General features: G+C 38.1%; 3 protein-coding genes and 1 long non-coding RNA gene across 4 annotated transcripts; 2 read left to right on the top strand and 2 right to left on the bottom strand.

The window, feature by feature from the left end:
* Nucleotides 1-371: 371 nt before the first annotated feature.
* smg9 (SMG9 nonsense mediated mRNA decay factor) lies at nucleotides 372-8661 on the top strand. The gene is made up of 13 exons (XM_053327528.1): nucleotides 372-773; nucleotides 860-934; nucleotides 1915-2146; nucleotides 2289-2386; nucleotides 4804-4916; nucleotides 5387-5498; nucleotides 5686-5781; nucleotides 5955-6040; nucleotides 6966-7072; nucleotides 7159-7266; nucleotides 7419-7544; nucleotides 7644-7788; nucleotides 8089-8661. The coding sequence occupies exons 1-13, from the start codon at nucleotides 627-629 to the stop codon at nucleotides 8165-8167; spliced, it is 1524 nt and encodes a 507-aa protein (XP_053183503.1). The 5' UTR covers nucleotides 372-626; the 3' UTR covers nucleotides 8168-8661.
* Nucleotides 8662-17477: 8816 nt separating this feature from the next.
* LOC128366775 (urokinase plasminogen activator surface receptor-like) lies at nucleotides 17478-19460 on the top strand. The gene is made up of 5 exons (XM_053327541.1): nucleotides 17478-17523; nucleotides 17832-17942; nucleotides 18036-18182; nucleotides 18947-19057; nucleotides 19189-19460. The coding sequence occupies exons 1-5, from the start codon at nucleotides 17478-17480 to the stop codon at nucleotides 19458-19460; spliced, it is 687 nt and encodes a 228-aa protein (XP_053183516.1).
* Nucleotides 19461-20748: 1288 nt separating this feature from the next.
* LOC128366783 (uncharacterized) lies at nucleotides 20749-21280 on the bottom strand. Its single transcript, XR_008321897.1, has 3 exons — nucleotides 21237-21280; nucleotides 21091-21139; nucleotides 20749-20994 (listed from the first exon to the last, which is right to left on the bottom strand). It is a non-coding gene; the product is annotated as an uncharacterized LOC128366783 (long non-coding RNA).
* A 246-nt stretch (nucleotides 21281-21526) lies between these two features.
* Nucleotides 21527-24356, bottom strand: LOC128366823 (uncharacterized). Its single transcript, XM_053327589.1, has 11 exons — nucleotides 24209-24356; nucleotides 23819-24106; nucleotides 23442-23735; nucleotides 23311-23355; nucleotides 22873-23211; nucleotides 22469-22765; nucleotides 22249-22363; nucleotides 22038-22085; nucleotides 21855-21881; nucleotides 21654-21680; nucleotides 21527-21575 (listed from the first exon to the last, which is right to left on the bottom strand). The coding sequence occupies exons 1-11, from the start codon at nucleotides 24354-24356 to the stop codon at nucleotides 21527-21529; spliced, it is 1677 nt and encodes a 558-aa protein (XP_053183564.1).
* Nucleotides 24357-24635: the final 279 nt, after the last annotated feature.

The following is a 24635-nucleotide window of genomic DNA, read 5'->3' as shown; positions in this document are numbered from 1 at the left end:
CAATAATGCGTACAGAAAATAGATGTAACCAAGCAACAATTTACTTTCGAGGCAAACATAAAGCAACAGAACTATGCAAGAAAAACATGAAAGTATTTCAGATGTTTATATCGCTTCCTGTTCTTTTTAACAGTGACATACAAAGTATATCGAGGTTACACGAATTTTTTCTTCACAGGCGGAACCAACAATATCAAGCTGATGTTTCACAACGGCTTAATTTACTAGACAGAACGGGGTGCGTTTCATATGTAGTAAAACAATGTCAGGCGGACGGAGCTTCTGCCAGCCCGTCGAACTTCACCAACCGTTCCAGCGCCGCACAGCAACGGTTAACGCCGAGTTATGAATCAAGCACACCAGCAGGAAACAGACGGTAATGTGATGTACTTTAATTTTTTAAGCGCTACGGGCTGAATGTAAATGATGTTACCTTTAGCAGTTAACATATCTTTAACTATTAAGGAGAGTCATGCTCACATAGTTCCGAGCTGAGGGCAAATTTGTCGTTTCGGAGATATTTCAATGGAAGTTACTCCATCTGTAGCTCGCCTCTGCTAACGTGACTAGCTAGCTGCCTGTTGACATTAGTAGTCCTGCTGTAGTTTGTTGTTATTATCGACAACATGTCAGAGTCCGGCCACAGTCAGCCCGGGATGTACGGGCAGGGACGCAGGAGGAGGCGACGCCGAGGGGACAGGGATGCTGGACCTCAGGGGCAAAACCTGTCCGGACCCAGCCGGGACCGAGAATACCAACCAAGAGAAAGAAGGGTAACACAAACACCTGGTGTAGTTTGCATTATTGTGACTGCTGGTGAAACTTTTGCACTTTAAGTCACTTTGATTTGTCTGTTGAGGATGGGAGCGAGGATCCACCAGGCCCACTTATACAGAAGACCCCCATCATTCTGGCGAAACCACCTGGGGAAAGGGTACGTTAGCTTCTCTCAGATATTATTTTTTCATTTTTTTTATTTTAAAGATTCTCCTTATTAAACAAAACAATAATAAAAGACACATACTCAGACTTTCTCTCGACAACACAGGTTATATGTTTTCACTTGCTTTCTCGTTATGAGTATATGAAATATCATCAACATTCAATCCACTCCACTTTATTTATATAGCACGATTTTAACAAACACAAGGTTTGCAAAGTGCTGCACAAAAAGATAAAACAGAATAAATAGAACACAATAGAAGCACAATAAAAAGATGAAGTAAACGATAGAAAGATAACAGCAATAAAATAAAGATAGTCTGATTGACTACAAAGTAACAATTTGCATTAGTGCGATTGTAACATGTGACATCAAACATCATATTAACACATTTGAGACACTTCTGTTCAAGTTGATGTACTTATGCACTTACATAATTACCTCTAGAATTTAGGACTGCATACTTAAAGATCATCTCCAGACATATTTTAATATATATATATAAAATACTTTGAATAATAATATGGTTTGGTTTTTCCAAAAAGTATAATTAATAATAATATTGATAATAATATTGTAATTAAAATAACATATACTCCTTCTCATTCATTTAAAGAAGAATCTATAAATGTGCAGATATAAGTTTGTACTACTACACTAGATGTTTATGTGCACTGAAGGTTTTAAGTTTGCACATCACACACAGCTAAGGTGAACATTGGACCAGGATTGGCTTTCAAATTATTTGTGACAGCACAAATCTTGCTTGTTGGCCCAACCTTTAAAATCAGATCTTCACTGAGCACAGAGAAACATTTCATCATGAGGCATCGTTCTGTACAGTGAATATCAAGTTCAACTGAAGTAACAGGACGAAAAACACCTCTCTTGAGTGGTTGGGGACTTTTAACACAGTTGCAGAAAGTACAGTTCGTATCTGTTGACTCATTGTTAAATTAATCAATTTTAAGGCCAAGCCATCACAGAATGCCCCCATCAGCGGAGCTCCAGTCCTTGACAAGCCCATTATGCTGATGAAAGCCCGGGATGATGGAGCAAAGCCTGGGACCCCTCCAGAGGCTGCTCAGCCCTCTGGTCCTGGGCCCTCCAAGATGGAAAGGGAAGGGCAGCGACCCACTCAGCCTGTATACCAGATCCAAAACAGAGGAATGGCTGCTTCTGCTTCAAGCAGCGCTGTGGACCGTGAGTTATCACTGATTCCACAAATACAACAATTTATTTTCTTCTGTAGATGTCAGTAACTGTCACCATGATAATTTAAGGCAAAAATGTTGTTTGTGTGCAGAGAAAAAGTAAATCTTGAATCTATTCTCATGACTTGCAGCCATGGTTGGCCAGTCTAAACTCCTCCCTCCAGAGAAGATGAAGCACAGTATTAAACTGGTGGATGATCAGATGAATTGGTGTGACAGTGCCATGGAGGTGAGTTCATCAATTTATGATCCCAGTCAAGGTTTTTGACTGGAAAATCGGCTGGAGGTTGTACCTCATATATTTTTAAAACCATTCGTGCAAGCATGTGTGTGCCAGTCTTTGAGTACTGGTAGTTGCATTAAGGCTTAATGACCTTAATCAAACTTTTGATTTAAACAGCAAATAGGGCTGATGGTGTATTTTAACTGACCTCTTAAAATTTTGAGATTCAGCTGATTTGAAAAGATGATACCAATTGAGTTCTTGCCCTTGAAACCATAAAAGCCTAATCATAGCCAAATAACATCTGTTGAGTCTGGGGGTAATACAACTGTTGTTCTCATCGCTTGTTTTGAGATATATCGAAATTTTGTGATGAATAACATAAGACAGACATGACTGAATATGAACATATCTGCTGAAACAGTGGAAGGGTTCTATCACATTCCTGTAAGTCTACATGGTTGATAACATAGTGGCGCTGTAGGCCTGTCACAATAATTATGTTATCGACTTATCGTACAGTAACATAATTATCAAAATCAGCATATCTATATATAGACTTATTATATGATGCATGGACATGACCTTGATTTTTTTTTTTATCTCAATATTCCCACACTTCACATTAGAGCTAAGAGTCTATTCATGTCACATTGCCGCCATTCCTCACTGTGCACTTCCTGAGTGAAAGAGCAGTGCTACTTATATGTTATATGAATTAAATAACTCTGTACTGACCCATAATGGCAGTCTGTGTTTTTACAGAAGCGTAGCACCCACTCTCAATTCCCACCTCTTACCCACCTTGCTTTATTATGCTATTATATTGTCATTATATCAATGGTACAAAATGATCTTCAATTGACAGTAATATAATCTCGCGATTATTTCTGAAACAATATATCGTCCAACAAAAGTAGTTATCGTGACAGGCCTAACTGTAGGTCTGATATTATATTAAATGGTATGATGAATCAGGCAGACAAACTTTTTTGCCACCATCCTGAAGTGAAAGTAAACTAGTAGGTGGAACGGTCCATTTAAAAAATCTGTCCCATTCGGTATGCTTGTGACGGTTCGGGGCATGTGTGTATTGGATAAGTTACATGTTTTATTTTAGAGTTGGCTTGTTGTATTTTAGCATTGTGAGGCAAATTGGTCCGTTTGTATAGGAGACATGCAGCGGCTGTAAATAAATCAATGTGCATATAAAAAAATAACTGACGCATAAAAACAAAGTAGCATGGGACACAGGACATTTTTAGTAACTTCATCAAACTAATGAATGTATTATGGAGCATGCATCCACGATGGTTTTCATGTGACAGCTGTTTATATTGTTATGATATTTTCCTTTGTCAGTTAGGGCCGGTCAGGTGGGAATCCCTCCTGACAACTGTCAGTGTGTGTAAAATAATGGTGATTAATCTGAGGCACTAATTTAAAAGTTTCCTTGATATGGCTGTTGGTTAGTTAGTTCAACTACTAAGGTTTTTTTTTTATTAAACTTTATTGCACTCTTGCTTTCAATGCAATAAAGTCTAAAAATATGAGAAATTACGTGTAATATTTTGCTCATTAATTATGTATTATTTCACCACCTGCAACCCATATGCTATTAATCAGAATGTAATTTTTATTACCTTCCTGATTTGACAAATGTTTAAAAGACCACAACTACATATTAAAATCATCTAAATGCTTTAGCTAATATTCTTACATAAAGCAGAGCAGCACTGTGTTTTGTTTAAAACCAGTGCAACATATTGGAGGGGATAGACTGGAAATGACTAAGGGGATATATTTACCAGTATTGCAAGAACATTGCAGGTGTTGACTGAGTAGCCAGCCAGTGATAGTAACTATGGTAACAGCATGATAAGATCTGCTTATAGACTACCCAGTAAGGAGAATCCTTAAATAGTTTGATACAATTTACCTGCATGGAGAATCACAAACATTTATGATCAGAGCATTTGTTTTGAGTGTGATTGACATCTAGTCATTGACATTTCTGTAAAACCATGGAGTGCTATACCTCAGTATGTTCAGAAGAAGTTTACTTTATTCTTACAAGTAAGCAGAACATTTTGAAAGCAAGAAAGCTGAAATAAAAAAGTCTTTTCCTGAATAGGACATGTTAATTTAAGCTGTGGTTTAAATTAACATGTCCTGTGGTTGCTCTGCCAGAGGGCTGGACTTTGCTACATCACATTATTAGAAACATTACGGTAAGATATTTTAAAAACATCTTTGAAAAAAGATGACAAAAAAAGACTCTTTGAACACTTTTTTGTGATTCTTTGGGAATCTTTAGAGGTGCCCCCCTTAAAAATCTCTATGCAGGAAAAACCCTTTTATTTGATTGTGAAGCTGTTGTCTAAGGATTTTAAAAAGTTGTGTTTTGTTGTAATATGTTGCAGTACTTGAGGGACCAGACAGATATGTTGGTGGTCGGAGTCATTGGCCTGCAGGGGACTGGGAAATCCACTGTCATGTCACTGTTATCTGCCAACACCCCTGAAGAGGATCAAAGGTACATTTGGTAGCAACACCAAAAACAAGATGAAGCTTAGAGATTGACCATCTAGAGGAGAACTGTCAGCCCCAGTTTGTCACTCTGTTAATTTTGTATTGATAATTTTAAATTGAAATGTTGCAAAAAGTAGTTCATGTTCACACATTCAAAATTATAATAGCACAAAAAGGAATCACAAATCAATAGGAAAAATTTTTCTTTCCATTTAATTCTTGAGCTGCACATAAAAAGTGATGGTGAACTTTATAAACACATGGGGGTGACATAGTAAACCCTTCTGCTTCTGTATTCTCATCTACTTTTATTTGACTTTGTGCACACAATGTTTGAAATCAGTGTACTGTGTGAGGCTAATTAACTGGTGTAATCATTGATGTGAAAAATGAAGACAACTTGCATTCCTAGATTTTAGATTCTTTTGTTTGGATTTAGCATGAGTGTTTGTGTTCATGTTTGTGTTTGTATAGGGGATATGTATTCAGAGCCCAGACTCAAGAAATTAAGGAGAGAGGAGGAAACCAGAGCACAGGGATAGATTTTTTCATCACACAGGAAAGAGTCATCTTCTTGGACACACAGGTAAGAATGAAACATTACAGATACACTGGCAGTTTCTCTTTCTTGTGTAAGTCTTGAACTGTCTAAATTATAATGTTGCCTTGTAATATAAATCAAGTTTCTAGAAAGTTGTGAAGGCTGTCTGGTTGAGCATTGACAATCTCTGAAGTAGTGTGTTAAGTGTTAATGTCATGTTTGTTTTCCCCAGCCAATGCTCAGCCCGTCTATTCTTGACCACCTCATCAACAATGATCGCAAGTTGCCTCCAGAGTACAACCTCCCCTATACATATGTTGAGATGCAGGTGAGTGTGCAGCCTCCAGGGGGCATTGAATGATAACACAAAATGATTACATGAACACATGTGTAACATCTAGGCATCAATATTTACCGTTAGTGCTTTGAGTAATTGTTTAACGGTGGTTTAATGGTCAATCCTGTGTAATCACCGTGAACTTTATATCTTTCTGCCAACAGTCTCTTCAGATTGCCGCCTTCCTGTTTACAGTGTGCCATGTGGTCATTGTGGTTCAAGATTGGTTCACGGACTTAAACCTCTACAAGTTGGTACCTGTTTATCCTATGTGGATCAGTGTTAAACTTACTGGAAAGGTTCACAGCACAAAAGGACAGGGTAGGGTTTGACAGGCCACTCCTCCTACAAGAATGTTGAACATTTCATCTTGTATCACGAGAGGATATTTGTTCTCTGCTGTTTCAAAAGGTCAATAACGTTCTTCTTTCAGTTGGTCTTGTAGACAACAAATGTGGGCAGAGCCAGACATGTTGAAAATCACTGGCAATGTACTCATTCAGCTTGTCTAGTGCATCATTACCAAATCTGTGAACTCACGTGTACAGTTGAACAATTTTAATGAATGATCTGAACAACTCTATTCTCATGGTAAAGACATGGTAGTGTATGCTTATCTTTTCTGATAGTTTTGTGATCAAATGTTGGTTTCCAATGTTTAACTTGTCTTTCACACTGCTGAAAAATATACTGACAACTTTGTAGTTGAAAGGAATTGATAGTTTAGGAGTCTTTCAGAAGGTTCAGTAAAATTCTTTTGTAGTTCATGTGGATGTAAATTCATGTATTTGTTATAAAGAAATGGTGTTTGACTATAGAGTCACCTATTTGACAGGTTGACGTTTGTGGGAAAAACTGACATTGGTTGTATTTATTTTAACATGGACCCCAGGAAGAGTAGCTGTTGCCTCGGTAACAGCTAATGGGGATCCAAATAAAGTAAACTAAACTAAACATGTGTAAAATGTAAACACCAAACACCAGGCTGAAGATGGTTTGATAATCACAGGCTGGACATGTTTTACGCTAAAAAAATAGTTTATAGAGTTGAAGTTAGTTTTAAGTTAGATACTGATCATCTGTCCCATGTACATCAGTGACTATAATCATGAAGTTATTTTATATGCTATGCTAGTCACACCTCCTGTTTATCACACTCTTTTGTGTTTGTGTAGGTTTCTTCAAACTGCTGAGATGCTGAAACCTTCCACTCCATCTGCTAGCCATGACAGCACTGGTTCTTCAGGCAATGATGATGGAGCTGAGTACTATCCCCATATAGGTGAATGTTTAATACAGAAACACACACACACACACATCAATCTAGTTTAATGATATCAAATTGAAGATGTCTATTCCTTCATCCAGTGTTTCTGCAGAATAAGGCTAGACGGGATGATTTCTGCCCAAGGAATCTGAAAAATATGCATATGGCCGTGGACAAACTAATGGCCCACTCTCATCTGAAATACAAAGGTTAAAATGTAGAATAATCTATTTTTCATACATGTTTTAAAACCTGAATTTAGCCAATACCATAGATATTTGAGTAGAAATTGGATAATGAAATTGCTTCAGCAACAATGCTTACCCCTGCCGTCTTCCCAAAATATGTGTTTTGTTTTCAGGTACATTGTCCATGCTAGACTGCAATATCTTCCCTGGCCTGGGGCAGGATTATCTGGACACCGAAGTCAACATGTTCCTGCTTCCAATGCAGGAGAATGACGGGGAAGATAATCTGACTAAAGCAGGTGATAGAGAATTGAACTGTTGGTCTTCCTGTGAGACTAAACTCAATTTTTATCCATTATGTTATGTGAGGCATGAATTAATCATTGTGCACTGTTTAGGCCTGGGAACATACCCCCTGTTCTCTCTGCTTCCGGGGTACAGAGGACACCCTGCCTTCTCCACCATGGTTTCCAAGCTCCGCAGCCAAATACTGGCCATGCCCCGCTGTCAGCTGTCACACACCATCCTTACTGAGAAGAACTGGTAAACATCACATTCAATGCACTCTTACCATTTATAATAATATTCACTTCATTTGTACCACTAATCCCAAACTTGTGTCTTTGTATAACACAATCAACATTTGGATGAAATGGAATACTTTTTGGGTTGAGACAGTGGTCATCATTTCTCACAATTTTCTGACATTTTATAACGATTCTTTGAAAAACTAATTAACAGATTAATGGATAATTAAAAATAATAGTTAATTGCAGCCGTAAAACACTGTGGTTCCATCAAGGTGAACAGACTTTGTGTTGTAAATCTGCTGTGTTTTTACAGGTTTCACTATGCAGCTCGTATCTGGGATGGGGTTAAAAAGTCTTCAGCCCTCTCCGAATACAGCCGCCTCCTCTGCTAATACCACGGTTGATCTGCTTTTGTTTGGAAGTGTGACCTCGTAGGTTCAAAAATCAAGCCTCATAATAAATGTGGCTCTGGATATGGAGGCTGTCATTTGTGCCCTGCAGGAGGGACAAGTGAAGCTGGAAGCCCAGTTGAAGAGTCAGATATAACGCAGGATGAAATTGCCTGCAGATTGTTGGAGCTTCATCCCTGCCCTCAGGAAATTTGATGTTCAACAGGCACAGCTGCACCCTGTACAGATGTGGTGAGAATGAGAGGGAATAGTTGCCTGCATATGTCCAAGCAAGATGGGATGACTGTTTTTTTATTTGCAAGCTGTTATTGACTATGTGATGTAACTACAGTCTTGTTGTACAGATAGTGCAGATGAATTTTCTGAGATGAAAAAAAACCCCCACTATAATCAGTTAATTTTTATTTACTTGAAAACATATTTTAAAAGAGTAATTGTGACATTCTCAGAAATAAAAGGAATCACCAGTGAAAAGATTTTGAGTGTGGTTCTTCATCTGCAGGGTGCTTTTGCATTTCACATTATAGTTTGAGTCTTTGCATCACCATTAAAATGCCACCCTGAAAATAACAGTAACAGGAAATATTGCCATGGTGTGACTGTGGTTGTGCTACAAGAAAAAAACATCCTCACTTCTTTTTTTACAAATGAACACACAAAATGCACAGTTTCATTTCCTTATTTGTTTGGTATGTGTGCAGTGTCTTTGGAGTTGCATTCAGATTTGAGCATCAGTGTAAGGGCTTGTATGGCATTTGTACTGTTTTGGTTGGGTCCTAGTATGTAGGGTAAGCCTGTATATTGCCTATACGTTCTTGTAAATCCATGGTGTTCATGCCATAGTAAATTTCACTAAAGTTAGAGGAGGGGGGAACTTCAAGAGTAGTCACCCTGTGGCACCCTAGGGTGTTAATCCGACCCTGATGCTGATGGAAAACACTTATGTAGCAACAAAGTAATCTTAACACACTGAGTGTTCAAGAGTCTTAAGATATCTGATGTGTTAAGACATATCAAATATGCAAATATTAAGATGGTATGCACATGAATGTTGAGAAATCAAGCAGATCATTTTTTGGTCGCTTGAACATTGAGTATTTTAGCCGATTATTGCTGTTGATGTTGTCAATTAGCATTACAAGAACCTTAGGGAGAATTGACAGAGAGATTATATCCAAAAAACTGAAAACAAAAAGGTTTTTAATTTGACATATGAGCTCAACAGACAAGATATTACCCGTTAAAGGTTAGGACACACCTTCCTATTCACTTTAATGAGAAAGTGTTGAAAGTTTTGGGTGGTACTCGGCATGTGTCATATCCAACTAACTTTTAAAGTATGACTAGAAGAAATTACCTTATTTAAAAGGTCAACTTTGTGTTGACCTTTTAAATTAGTCAAGTCAAGCTTTATTTATAAAGCACATTTAAAAACAACCTCAGTTTAACCAAAGTGCTGCACAGTTTTCAAAATACAAAATAATCACACACAAATATAATAATAAATAAACACAATGAAGGATTAGTAAGAGCTCAATTAAAAAACTAAAATTAGACTAAAAAGGAATAAAAAGAGTAAAAGCCACGGATTCTCGCCTAGCTGGGACTGAACACCAAGGAGAGAAGATAGGTTTTCAGCAGTGTCTTAAAGTGTTCAACAGACTGTGCAGCTCTAACCTGGAAAGGTAGGCTGTGCTACAGCTTTGGGTCCGCCACTGAGAAGGCTCTGTCCCCACGAATAGAGAATCTGGACTGAGGTACTGCCAGGAGCAGCTGGTTTGTCGACCTAAGTGCTCTGGATACTGTGAGGCTGTACAAGCTCTGATAAATAAGATGGTGCCAGACCATTTAAACACTTAAAAACAATGAATAAAACCTTGAACTGGATCCTAAAATGAACAGGCAGCCAGTGCAAAGATGCAAGGACGGGACTGATGTGATCACGCAGTTTCTTTCCAGTCAGCAGGTGGGCGGCTGCATTTTGGACCACCTGTAAACGGCGCAGTGCTGACTGGTCGAGACCAACAAATAAAGAGTTACAGTAGTTTAAGCGTGATGTAACAAACGTGTGAATAACTTTCTCAAAATCATTCCTGGGGAGATAAGCCTTTACTTTTGCTAATAGTCTTAGCTGGAAGAAGCTTGTTTTTACAATAGAGCTTATCTGCTTATCGAACCTGAAGTCACTGTCCAAAATAACACCAAGGTTCCTTGTAAAAGGCTGACAGTGAGACTTCAGGGTGTCAATGACACTGATGAAGAGACGATTATGTTTTTTGATGAGGGGCTGGACCACAGCATGTTTAAAGGCAGCTGGGACTCATCCAGACATCAAAGATGAATTTATCAGATCCATAACACTGGGCCCAATAATATGGAAAACGTCCTTAAAAAGACGGGGTGGGATGCTGTCAAGAGGACAGTGAGAAGACCTGAGGTGCTGGACAATATCAGTTAAATCTGAAAGAGACATTTGACACAGTTTAAGTGAAGAAACAAAACACCATTGTGGTCACAGGGGTTTAAAAGAGTATTTAAGGTGTTGAAAAGGAACTGAGGTTTATGGCTATTAACTGACACAAGATCGGATAAAAACAGACTCTTGGCTTTAACAGATCTTTCTTCCACTTCCTCTCGGTGCATACATGTCTTAAAGTGCGAGTGCTGTCATTAGGCCATGGCTCTGTTACTGGCTTAAGGCGTTTACACCTAAAAGGAGCCACCAAATCTAATATGTCAATGCAAGTACAATTAAAAGTGTCTAAAAGCTCATCAGGAGTAAGAGTACCATAATGTTCCTGAGTATGTAGCACAGAATGATTAAATGCCGCGGAAAAATCAGAAGCAGTTGAAGGGTTAATTGTGCGCATAGGCCTACAGCAGTTTGTGGCGCACAGTTTCACATGGGAGAGAGGCAGTGTAATATTAAATAAAACAGCGAAGTGATGGGACATATGTGTGTCACAGATCTCACTGACATTTAACTGCAGACCAAAGGATAATATAAGGTCCAGTGTGTGTCCCTTCTCATGTGTTGGATCAGACACAGACTGAGAAAGGTTAAAAGAGTCAATGAGATTCAGAAAGTCTTTCACCAAGGGACGGGATTCACAGCAGACATGGATATTAAAGTCCCCAACAAGTAAAAACCGATCATAGTTCACTGATACTCCTGCCACAAAATCCTTTATAAAATCCTTATTGAACTGAGGCGGACTATAGCCTACAGCGCACAGGTGTAGTAAAATCTACATGTAGTAATGTCTGCAGGTCAAAGCTGGAGAAAGAGATCGACGGTGACAACTGACATTGAAAACTGGATTTAAATACAGATGCTACCCCTCCACCGTGGCCGGTGGTTCGGGGGGAGTTAAAAAAGAGACAGTTAGGGGGGAGCAACTCGGAGAACTGGATAGACTCACCAACTCGAATCCACATCTCTGTCAGAAACATAAAATCCAATTCACATGATAATCATTCTTCCGACTTCAGTATGTTCCTGAGCTGTTAAGTTGTGATGTGGCAACAACATGAATACTACATAGAAGATGTGATGTAATTTGTCTAAGACTTCTTACTGCATCAATACATTCCCTAAAACCACTCAAATGTTGCTTTACCTGACTTGTTATCAGCGTTAATACTAATAAATAACTTTACTAACTAATCTATGCCACTCTATGTGGCCTGCAACTAACAGTTACAACCTAATACAACATGAGAAATCACATGTGTGCAAAACATTACAATACAATAGTTTCTTGCCATTAACCAAACATTTGCCACCATGTTTCTTCATATGTGACGTCAACTTTCGGCAAGTCATGTACCAAAATGTTTGCAGACTTGTTGCTTGTATTTGTGCAGTTTCTTTTAAGATATGACTACACCAAGTTGTTTTGTCCAACTCTCATGCACTGTTCTTGAATTCTACCTTCCATCATTTTTATTCATATTTTATAGTATTTTAAGGTTCTCCTCTTTCCATCCCAGTTATTGTATGTTTTTATGAGATTTGAACTATATGTTAATGAGATGATCACTATAAAAAAAGAATATTCGTTGTTTGAAAACAATATGCAGAATGCCTTTAAAGGAGCATCCTTTCACCACTCACGCACTGGGATTTTGTTTTTGAAAACAAATTGTTTTATATGCCATTGAGTCAAACATCATAAACTGTGTCCATCAGACAAAAATACTTGCCTTGTTCTAATCCTGTCAATCATTTACCCTTATAGAACAAAACCCTGGTCCTCACAGTTTATAATGAGGAAGTGGATGTCATCTAGCTTGGAGAGAATGTTACCTTTGGCTGTGTGATGTTTAATAGGTGCCAACAGAACACACACACACACACACACACACACACACACACACACACACACACACACACACACACACACAGACACACACACACACACACACACACACACATTTTGAATCATATTATTGCCCCCCTCTGATTCCACAGGGCGATCAATGATTATGATGTACTTTATAGATTTTGTTTGTAGATTTCTTGTTACCCTCTACTGGAATATGAGTTGCTATAGGTAACAGGTTATGCTGCAAATTATGTTGGTGTGTGGTTTTTGTTGTAGTTCATAAAAAATGGAAAGCGTTAGTGTTAATCTATGTCTGTGATTCTCTACATTGTCAACCACTGTTCCTTAAAATACACCAAGTATTTTCTAGTTCCTCTCTCTATATTTCATCTCTTAGAAAGAGAGAGGAAGATGTGGAGAAAGAGGAAGATATGAAGAGAGAAGTATTTCTCTTTCTAATACTGCTGTCCTGGTTGTACTTCATAAAAAATTTAATTGTCTTTTCCCCTTGTCATTTTTGTGTTTCTCTTATCCTTCTTCTTCCTGTTTTCTCATTTCCATATAAGTATATCCTCCTCCTCCTCGACAGTTTCTTGCCTGGTTAAAAGCTCATTGTGTCAGAGATGTTGTTACTGCTTGACAACTAGTAGACAGCTGAAAACTTGGCACAAGGAGATGTAAGAGGAAAACGAAAACCAGGGCAAGGTCAAACATGTGGAGCTTCAATTGTTAGGCTTTTAAGACTAAGTCTTAGGGCCTGGAGGGTTCCCATGCTTTCTCCACAGCTCAAACAAGGGATGACATACCTGCAGTGCCAATAAAAAGTTTCCCATTAAGTGCTGCATTCAACATTCGAATGGTACTGCACATATCTCTGTCCCCCCATTATGGTAGCATTAGCTTGGGTCCTAAGTAACGGGACTTGTCTCCATAGCATGAAAGGCAACACTCCTCACTCACTCCTCATATGCTGAATTTAATAGTGATGATTGACACTGTCTCAGTGTGTGGCACACACTGAGTTGGTTGTCTGCATCAGTGTATATCTCTACAATGAAACAAGTCCACAAAAAGTAGGTAAATACATATTAACAATATTCATTTACCTGAATTTTAAATGTAAACAATATTAATTTCACAACATACACTACCGTTCAAAAGTTTTAGAACACCCCAATTTTTCCAGTTTTTGGAATTTTGGAATTTGGATTTTGATTCATCATTGCATAACATCTTCCAGTCTTCAGTAGTCCATTAGTGGTGTTTCATGGCCCAGGCAAGCCTTTTCTTCTTATTCTGACGTCTTAGCAATGGCTTTCTAGCTGCAACTCCACCTGTCAAACCTGCACAAGTCTTCTCTTCACAGTTGAAACTGAGACTTGCTTATTACGACCACTATTAAGCTTGAAGCTGTTGTCCTGTGAGCTGCCTATCACGCAAGCTGTTGACACTCAGAAACTTGTCTTCTGACTCTGTTATGGCTTTGGGTCTTCCTGTCAGAGTTTCCCCCAGTTTCTGAGTGCTTTTTAATGGTGAAGGAGACTGTACTCACTGACACCTTGACTTACTGTGTAGGAATGACCTACATTTTTAAGTGTTTTTGTATAATTTTCAGTTTTGGGTAACCTTACCTTTTTTTTAACCTCTGGCAGTTCACCACTTACCTTTGTACCATTTCAAGCTATTCATTGGACTTGAACTGCTTGAATTTCAATAAAAAACTGGTTCTAAAACTTTTGACCGTTAGTGTACACATTAACATAGGCCTTATGGATGGTTAGATGGACCAATCTATCTTAAAAACAAATCTCGATTTTCACACCCTCTATGTGGTCCTTAATATATAGATCATGATAGAGGTTTGTGTCTTCCTTCTAAAAATCTGAGTAAGCCTAAAGCAGAACGTTAACTTTTATGGTATTAATTACACTAATTGTGGACAGACGACACACAGTGGGAATGCATCAGCAGTCAAGCTACCCAAACTATTAAGCAACATACTGTAATGTAGAGCAGAAGCACCACATAAACTTGACGGTTAATGTCAATTTAACTTTAGCTTCACTGAAGAGCTTTTTTAACCGCCAACTTTTTGGTTTTGTCTGAACTTGCAATTTGATGACTCACATGTCAGTATATATATAGAGCACTTTATTCAATGTTTAGATGACAGGATTAAGCAGGTATTATACAGGATAGTTCTTTCAAAACAGTTAATGCATGTACAGTAGCATCTGTACATAAACTCATACTTTGCATAGCCAAAATGATATGAAAGAAGAAGACTACTGATTATCATATTTTCACAATTTGATTTTAAAATGTGCTGTTGGGTAGCTTTTAAATACGTAACACATACATTGATTGAAATAGTTCAATGATTATGTTTTGGGTTTGAGATAAATAAAGACAGGAAATAATATCTAAAAAGGGACAGATGTCAAATATAGACACCTCTGTGACCGTAAAAATCCTCAGTAAGCCAGTGTGGATCTTCTCATGCCCAGTATGAACAGGAAGAATGATTACAGTGGAAAAAATGTGTTGGTGTTCATTTGCACACCTGACTGTTGTTTTAGGACAGACTTGAGAAAAAACTTGAGAACCTAAACTTTAACTTGTCTGCGCATGCTCATTTTGTTCCACATACATTGTGGAGTAGCTTGAGCTGTATGAGTGTCCTTATTTCCCAATGGAAAAATTGCTGACTGATCTCAAAGGGAAGTTGCTCTCTGTGGAAAACAATTCCAGGGACAGAAATAATAATCAGAGATGCAATGAGTGGTACACAGAGGGCGTGATATACTGGTGCTGAGGACAGCTCAGTTGTAGACTCTGTCAAGAAGATAAAGAGTGCGGTGAACCGTGATCTATTTAATACAGAAAATAGAATTTCAGATTTTTAGCTTTAAAACCACCTATGCAAAACTTACAGTTGTTCCTAAGGAGTGGTCAATGGGGGACTTGTAGTATCTGCAAAACATGAAGTAGTTTGGGACAGCTTTCTTTATGATTATATATTAACCTGTAACTATTGGATACAGAAACAAACCACCTAGGTTAATACGGACTGGTGTAACACCTGTCAAAGAGGGAGAGATATATAGAGTGGTTGCATTTCCCTTTACATGAAAAAGTAGTTTCAAATCACAACTAAAATAAAAATTCTTACCAGACAAAATAATGGAGATTTTTTTTTGCTGATTAGCCGTGATGTCGAGGATCTTGAGGGAGCAGTCACCATTATTTTTGTTTCCAATGAACTTGATCCTTCCTTTGTACTTTTGTACACAATTTTCATTTGCTTAAAAAAGGAATGCATTTATTTTTTTTGTTGTTGGTATCAAATTTACTTCTCTGAGGCAATTTCCAATAAAGATTTTGGATACTTAAAAGTATATTGTACGGTCACATCTTCAGCCCATGTTGCATTAATTGTGTTGTTGACATTAAGTTCCCATTCTAGACCTGTGTTCAAAAGCAGAATTTATACTTACTTTAGGTGCATACTTCAATCCTTACAACAAATTGGAGACCTGGATCAAAATGAGACTAAGCTCAACCAGGAGTTGCAGCTGATTAGACCAAGAAAGACATAATCACATGTATTATTTATGTGTTTGTTTTAATTGTGTTTACTCATATGAAATGTTTTATCTTGTATAATATCCACATCGTTTTTTTTGCTGCAACATCTGTGGTAGATCACGCTATGTGGAGTACATTGTCTTTTCACCTGGAGTTAAATGAACTATGTAAATAAAAGTTTTTGTGCTTGCTTGCTAATATGAGACATCAACCATCTGAGTTAGTCAAATAAAATGTAACACAGTTTTCCACAGTCCTTTTGATACAAAACGTCTTCTTTGTACCTGACAAACAGTGTTTACATGTTCAGCTGCAGCATGAGGATTGTAAGAAAAAGGAGGCACTGAAAAACAGTAACATTGAAAGACATGTTCTTTTAATAAACTTAAATAAACGTTTTAATTGGAAGGAGTGCTGTGGATTTTGTCCAGTATGAACAGGAAAGAAGAAAACAAACGTGTCAAGAAACGTGTTGATATCAATTTGGGCACCTGACTGTTGTTTTAGTACAGGCTTTAAAACATGAGAACCTAACCTTTAAAGTGTCTGAGCATGCTCACTTTGTCCTACCTACATATTTGAGTGGTTTGAGGTCATGTGGCAGCACACAATTGCAAAGTGTCCTTGTTTAGTCAATGTTGAGAAGTAAAAGTGGCAGTAGCTTTAGTTATATTTTTGTGTAATATAAGAGGCTGTTTGGGCAAGAAGCATCTGTATGTCTACTTTTTTTTCATGGTTTCTCTCCCCTTTGTTGCAAACTGTCAGTACCTGCAACTGTGCAATTGACTGACTAAATTATTTTGAAAATGCTTTTATAATGGTAATAAGCTTGATTGATTGATTAGATGATTCAGAAGAGTATTAATGAGTTGAGTAACTTGAAGTAATACTAATACATGTTCAGGGGGAAAGAACACTTTGTTTTACAGGGTTTTGAGCACATAGGTATGCGTGCTAGGGTACAAAAGGTGTTGGCAGTGATGGTTGCTTTTAGCTTTGCGTGCAGGCAACCAGAAGGCTGATAGGAGGTGCATGAAGCTAATTACACTGGGTGGATCCTGCTCTTCAGCATGGAAAAGAAGTAAAATGTAGAGGTCAAATGTAGAGGTAAAATGTATTGTTAATGTTTGCATTTTAATGGTTCTGCATTCAGTCTATCTGCAAAGTATGTGCCAGTTTAGAAAAATCAACACAACATACATACAAAAACATAAATAAATGAACTAAATGTACAAGGCTTTTTTAGTCACATCTTGTCAGTATTGGAGATGAGGAATGAAGGAGTGGTCCCAGGATACAGTCCACTCCTTCTCAGAGATACTACTTAAAGCCGTAACAAGTAGCTAGAACAAAAAGTCATTTGCGTCCATCACAAAATGAATCTCCTTGTACTGATCTTTGGGATTGTGCTACTCCCTAAAGGCAAGTTTTGTTTTGTATTCTTGTTAATCTTCATGTAATTTTGAGATGCCAAATTTGCTTGTTAAAAAGTGTTCCTATAGACATGGGTCATAAATAGCAATTTCCAAAACAATCATGTTATTTTGCTGTTGGTGACTGCTTTTCTCTGTGTTTCTCCTCACCTGCAGCTTGTGAACAGATGATTTGGCTCCTTTTCAATTATATTACTGATGACTGTTACTTTTGTCTACCCTTTGTAGATGAAAACAATTGAGAGAAGTTTTCATTTATTTATTTTTTTAAACTTATCTGACTTTATGTTTTATTAGCCTACACCTTGAAGTGTTATGATTGTCAACCGGGACCCTCAGGATCCTGCACGGAGACAACAATAGAATGCCCCCTGCAGTGTGGTGCAATGCGAATGAGTACTTCTGCAGGTATGGAGTTACATTTTACATTGTTATTTCTGCAAGTATTGTAAAACTGATTTGCACTGGCTCAGTCTACATGAATTGCTGTTTTTGTTGCAGGTGGTTCTATAGTGTCAGATGTCACAATGAAAAGTTGTGTCCCCGCTCAGCAGTGTTTTGATTTGTCAATCAACTTTGGAATGGCCAGACACATTATTTCCAATAAGTGTTGTACTACCGATCTCTGCAACAAGCAAGCTGCTCCTGGTAACTTACTTATGTTTTCTATTGATATTTACTTGTTTCTTTGTACTGAGTCCTGTAGTCATTGAAAAAAATGGCATTTGGCTTTCTGAACAAAAAGTGGTAAATAGAATTTCAATAAATTATTGAACTTGTCATGTTTGAAATACAATTTTGAAAAAGTGTTCTAACAGGCTAAAACATACAATTCAGATTCAGATTTGCTTATATTTACTTTAACATTATGAACATAGGTATTGTGGACTGATGCGGTGAGTCCTACATATTCAAAACTGAGAATAAAGATTTGGAATAGACATTTTTTGAGAAACAAGCCTAGAATTCCAAGACATGTTGAAGAAAATTACTTTTCCTTTCATCACCATCTGTTACAGAGTAGCCCAAGGGCATGTTACCCCCAACTGCTACAGTGGAACATTTTATGTTTGCAGATGTGTGTGTGTGTGTGTGAGAGAGAGTGAGAGAGAGAGAGAGAGAGAGAGAGCGAGCGAGCGAGAGAGAGAGAAAGAAAGAAAGAGTTAGAGGGAGATGGGGTGTGTTTATCTTCACGTCCAGGTCTTTTTTATATTGTTTATGGGCCAATCATGATCTCATGATCACATAATGTGAAAAATCATCAAATTCTAATTAGACAATTAACAGACAAATGACACATTTCTCTACATTTGATATCTCTCACTTAATATGCTTTTGTTTACACTTACAGGCTAATATAAAAAACTGAAAAAAAACTCAGCATTTTGAATAATGTATGTTCTATGTTACAGAGCCCAGTAAATCCAGTCCCAATGGTAAAAAGTGCTATTACTGCAATGGACAAACCTGCACTGCAACTCTAAACTGTGAAGGGAATGAGGACCACTGTATCTCAACATCAGGTAACTGGCCAACAGCTTTAAGTATCTACCTCTGTTCCACATATTTCTTCTGGTCAGAGGAATGTTTTGTGATTCTTATTTTCATTTCAACTTAAATCTCACACACAAAAATTATGTTAACATTCTCTCAGTGATGGCTGGAGACCAAAAGACTACCGTGAAGGGCTGTGCGTCCAAGCTTGTATGCTCTGATGCAACAGCTGCACAAATGACAGGGGCTGTTGGAGCAGATATTAAATGCTGTCAGGGCGATTTCTGCAATGGTCCAAACAGCCCCCGCAAAGCCACCGACTCCAAGACCACCGACTCCAAGACCCCCAGCAAAACTGGCAACGCCACCAGCATGAGTGCTGGCCTTCTGCTCCTATTGGCTCCACTGGTTACTTTGGTTGCGTTCTCCTAACACTTCAGTTTTCCTACTCATCTTCACATGGCCTCTTAGCACTCACAGTCCTTTCCTTATCCTTTCAGACAATGAACGAGAAAGTAAAATATGACAATACCATTTGGTGTATACCGTTTCCTACAGGCTGATTCCTTTTTTGCATAATGCCTACAAAGTAATTATTTTGGTGTTTTTGAGTGCTGTTATCAACCTTAAAACTTTTATATCATTGGAAATGAATAAATGTCTAATTTCTGCTCAAATGTGTTTCTGTCTTGACTTTTCAGAATATTTTCTCAGTCTCATTCAAAAAGTTTAAAATGTAAAATTTACGTCTGCATTTTGTGTCATATAACCAGGATACAAAGTTGGTAGAATGAAGGTTATTAGCATAAAATTCATGATGAGCAAATTGCTCCTCCTCTAATGATAAGATCCCAAATTATATTTACGTATCAGTATGAATCACAAGATCAGACAATTTGCTGTGAACTGTTTTGGGGCTTTTTCCATTGTGTGCAAGGTAAAGCTAAGCTACTTTGAGTGACTATTAAGTGAGCCAACACCCAGTGATGAAAAACTTCTGCCCACAAGCAATAATTAGCAAGGCTGTGGCTGTTGTAGAGACAGAAACATGACACAAATAACACTCAAATACTGTGATGGTTTGCCTTTGTAAAAGCCTTCAGATGTGTGCGTCAACATTTTTTGTTGATTAGCCTTCAAAATATAATACAAATTTTATATTTTAAACCTTAAATAGTGATTTGGTCAAATTTGGTGAGATGACTGACGGGTTCTAAATACCAACAGTCTACCCCCATCAAGTGGACAAGTTTGTTCAGAACAGGCAGTCAATACAGGTTGGTCTTTGTGATACAGTACATTCACATATAGCTTACAGCTATAGCTTGATATAATGGGTGCATCACAAAAGCTCTTGGGGTTCTTTCTATTCCGTCTGTACTGGGCCATCTGCTGCCCACTGGCATTTGTTCTGAGCATTGTATGTGATCTCATTCAATAGAGTTATTTTAAAGTTAATTTAACCCCTTCATCCCGTGCAGTCCAAACAGGACTTCCCTCAAAGGTTAGTACTTTCAAAACAGGTCAAAGAGTCAAATTTCAGTTTACATGTATTTACGAGTGGATTCGCTTAATGAGGAGATTCAGTTAAGTGATTTCACAGGTTTAAATGCTGATATGACCAAGCCTTTACCAACTGGGCAAAATGATGACTTTGTTTTTATAATGAATGCTTAGACCACTTGGCTACATATTGATAAACCAATCAATGGAGGCAAAATCAGGCATTATTGTTTATTGAGCAGATGCACAACATTAAGTTGATAGCTGATTATATGATTGTTGATTGCTTGCGAGGTTGATTGCAAATTTATTTTAGCTGAATAAACACACACACACACGCACACACACACACACAAACATCACTGTGTACTGTGTATATATAGATGTAATATAATAACAACAACATTGTTATTGAGCAGAAGGTATCATGAAGAACTCAAATATTGCCATACACATTGAAATCCTGCAATAAATGAAAGAAAATTGAAATTAATTCAAATCTATAACTGTTCTCTGCACATGTACATACTGTATGTGTGATTTGAGCATTTCCACTTACCGCTGCACATTTTTTTCCAGGCTTGGCGGGCCGAGGAGGTCTCCGATTACTAGATGAAACAGAAATATAAGAGAAAGCATAATTAATTTATACAATGCTAAGGTAGTATTTAGAATGGAAAGAAACAGAAGTGTTGTAAAACTCACTCCTGCTTAGAGATTGGAGTGTCACAATCTTTAGTGGTGATGTTGTTTCTAGGAGGAAATCCACATGAACAATATTAGTTGATTTAATCAACCTGTATTGATTAACACATATACCAATACCAGGTAGCCTTGATGTCTGCATGGCTAATTAATTTGATATTTTTATTTTTTATATTTAAGATTTCTTGCAGTAATTGCAATAAACAGAAAGCTGAAGAGTTTCATTCCATTTAAAACAAACGGGCACTGAAGTGAGAGCAGTAGAAACTAAAACCAGCATGAAAGAACACCTACCTGGGTCTCTCAGCTTGCCAACAAACGTGATCATCATCCACTCTACTGAAAAGGGTAGAAATGTAAACACGATGCAGTTCAATTGTCCATTAAAAGTGAATATTTACTCTTAGATGTTCTTACCGGGAAAATCTGCTCCAAATGGACCTCCTGTATGGATAGCAAAAGTGTTATTATTTGCTAGTAGGATATAGGTTAACCGTATTAGGTTATTTTGTAAATAAAGTTACTGTTGAAGAATAGCTGTACATAGATTACAGTTAATCATTGTTTTTATCTGGCATGATATGGGACCAACTAAAGACAGTTATTAAACAAGCTTACCTGGATAATCTACCCCATAGCGATCTCCTGTGAATGTTTAAATGCCACAAACAGAGATTTAAAATACTTTTTGGTGGAAATACAGAACTTGAGGGTTCAGTCACAATTACGTTTCAACTGGACACCTGACTATTGTTTTAGAACAAACCTGAAAAATTGTGAACCTATCCTTTAACTACATACCTTTTCTCAGGCCGAGGTGGTGGTCTTAGAGAGTCATTAGTATGCCTCCTGTTGTTTAGAAAAAAATACCATAAAATCTGTCATGTTTTCCCTCTAGAGCCAATATACTAATCATATATAATAATGTTGACCTTTGCATTCTTAAATAAATAAATACCAGCATCAGTAGCATTGATATCAATGTTTCAGAACATTCTGAATTGACACCGACCTTTTCCTATAGATGACCACTCCAAACACTGCAGCTAAGGTGATTATAATCAAAACTAGAATTGAGACTGGGATAGCTACTGGGAGAGTTCTTCTCAACTCGTACGTCAGGGATCCTGGTGATGAAGTAACATTTGAGTGTCATGCAAATATATTACGGAAATAACACAACTCAATATATGATACTATTGCAATATGATGGATGAATTTTGTACTCTAACCTTTCACGTTCAGTTTGACTGTGCTGACTTGTTGCTTGCCGAGCCAGAAAGTGGCAGTACAGTTTAGGCTTTGGACTCCGTCTCCTCCAGCAGCCATGAAAGTGATGGTGGAAGTTGTATTCCAGATGCTTTGTGGTGTCTCAGTGTGTGTGATCTCACTGGTGAGGTGAGGGACACTCCATGAAAACACTGGAGGATGTGAGGGACACGTGTGTATTACAGAACACGAGACAGAGACTGTTGAGCCAGCATCGACTTCTGCTGGGACTGGTGTTATCACTGGCTTTTCTGGGGAAGCTGAGCAAATCAAACACAAAGAAGAGTACTTTTGTTCCACATTAAAAAGTAAACAGATGAATAGCTTGACATACTTCACCACTAAATAGTTAGTATTAACTCCAGACCTTTCATAATAATAAAAACACAGCTGTTGTTGAATTTGTATTTGTCGTTTTCTCTCTCTGCATGGAAACAGAAGGGCCCATTGTCAAAGGGCTTGATGTCATCAATCTCAAGTGTGCAATTTCCCTCGCTCAAGTCTCCTAATATTTTGGTGCGATCTTTGAAATGGTCAAGCACATTGCTCCGGCCATTATGATAGACAACACCCCCAGCTTTTTTGGACCAGATCCCACGTGTCATAGGCAGATGGTCGTGGTGCTGGAAGCTGCAGGGAATCACCACACAGGAGCGTGTAAGAGCCTTGAATCTGGAAGGGACGGCAGCAGCCAGATTGCTTAGCACTATAAAAAGAGAAAAAGGCATATTGGTTTGCTTGTAAAGATAAGTTCACTTGAGATATAACATGGCAGCGAAATGAATGAAGTGACATGTAAACCCACTGTCTTTTTCATGTGGATCCGTTTCTTCAACTGGTTCCACATATTCTGCAAAAAAATGACGACAATGAGCTGTCAATAAAATCTTCCTCTCGTTTTTAATTGACCACAATGTATGATATGTAGAAACTCACTTTTTATATGAAGGACTGCAGAGCCTGAGGTCTCCCCAGTCATAAACCGAGCAGTGCAGGTCAAAGATTTACCTTCATCCTCTAGAGAGCCAATGAAGGTTAGATTTGACACAGTTTTAAAGGTGTTGCTGGAGATTTGGTCAGTATGTGATGAACTCTGCATGTTTTCATAATTCCACACGATGGCTGGTGTATTTTTCTTGCACGTGTAGGACACAGAGCATATCACACTTTTTGCCACACCCTCTGTTGCCTCGCCTTGCCACTCATCCATCTTGATATCTTTAAATGGACCTGGGCAGAAATGCAAAAGTGATGCTAAACTCTAGACAGGAGCATTTGAATGCAAATACCACATTGCCTCAAGTTTTACTCACATTCGACATTGAGCTTGAGCTTATTTGTGGCTGTCTGACCACCTTGGTACCTAACACTACACGTCACATCCTGGTTATCCTCTGTTACAGTCCATGTTCGCTCCACTTTCCTCTCCCAAATCTCATCAGATACCAGAGTGTCCATGAAGTTGTCAGTTCCGGGTATGCCTGTTAGACTCAGGGTGGGGATAGCAGAAATACATGTATGGCGCACTCTGCAGGACACTGTGCTCTGCTCTCCCACTCTGGGGATACCAATGACGCTCAGTTGTGGGTCCTGGGCTTGGTCTAGACATCAAACCAGTAAAAGGTATTTGAACAACTGCAATTTAAAATTTTGAAATTTTGGTAATTATTAAGAGGGTGGAGCAAATGTACCCAGATACTTACCTGAAACAATAAGTTGAGTTGTTTTATCATTAAAAGTGAAATCCTGTGTATGGTAGGAGGTAATCGGGTTCTTATCCACCCATGGATAAAGTCTTTCCTGGTTGTGCGACATGTCCAACTTCTCAATCTTAAGACTACAGTTCCCCATACTCACGGATCCAGTCAAGCTGGTTTTCCCACGATACTTATCCATAACATCCTGTCTTTGGCCATATACAGGTGGGTATCTATTGTTCTGGTACAAGTACCATATAACTTCGAGATCGGCAGGTTGAGTGTCACTGTAAGTGAATCTGCAAGGAATGATGACACAGGAGCCTCTCATGCCTGTGATGCTGCTAGGGGTGGTGAAGGACCAACCGCGGGACTGCATATTTTCTTTAAGAAAACAGAAATAAATATTTTATGTGAACAGCCAGTATAAATA

This window comes from Scomber japonicus, chromosome 10 (assembly GCF_027409825.1).
Source record: "Scomber japonicus isolate fScoJap1 chromosome 10, fScoJap1.pri, whole genome shotgun sequence".
Classification (NCBI taxonomy): Eukaryota; Metazoa; Chordata; class Actinopteri; order Scombriformes; family Scombridae; genus Scomber; species Scomber japonicus.
The sequence above is the reverse complement of the archived record's forward strand: the minus strand, read 5'-3'. Positions and strand labels throughout refer to the sequence as shown.

Coding starts and splice junctions, on each gene's coding strand:
- LOC128366823 (XM_053327589.1), bottom strand. CDS start 24,356: ATGGGGAACTGTAGTCTTAAGATTGAGAAGTTGGACATGTCGCACAAC. Junction 24,107..24,208: donor AACTCAACTTATTGTTTCAG/GTAAGTATCTGG, acceptor TTTGATGTCTAG/ACCAAGCCCAGGACCCACAA. Junction 22,364..22,468: donor AGTCAAACTGAACGTGAAAG/GTTAGAGTACAA, acceptor CTTCATCACCAG/GATCCCTGACGTACGAGTTG.
- smg9 (XM_053327528.1), top strand. CDS start 627: ATGTCAGAGTCCGGCCACAGTCAGCCCGGGATGTACGGGCAGGGACGC. Junction 2,387..4,803: donor GGTGTGACAGTGCCATGGAG/GTGAGTTCATCA, acceptor AATATGTTGCAG/TACTTGAGGGACCAGACAGA. Junction 4,917..5,386: donor ACCCCTGAAGAGGATCAAAG/GTACATTTGGTA, acceptor GTGTTTGTATAG/GGGATATGTATTCAGAGCCC.
- LOC128366775 (XM_053327541.1), top strand. CDS start 17,478: ATGAATCTCCTTGTACTGATCTTTGGGATTGTGCTACTCCCTAAAG. Junction 17,943..18,035: donor GCGAATGAGTACTTCTGCAG/GTATGGAGTTAC, acceptor TTTTTGTTGCAG/GTGGTTCTATAGTGTCAGAT. Junction 18,183..18,946: donor CAACAAGCAAGCTGCTCCTG/GTAACTTACTTA, acceptor TCTATGTTACAG/AGCCCAGTAAATCCAGTCCC.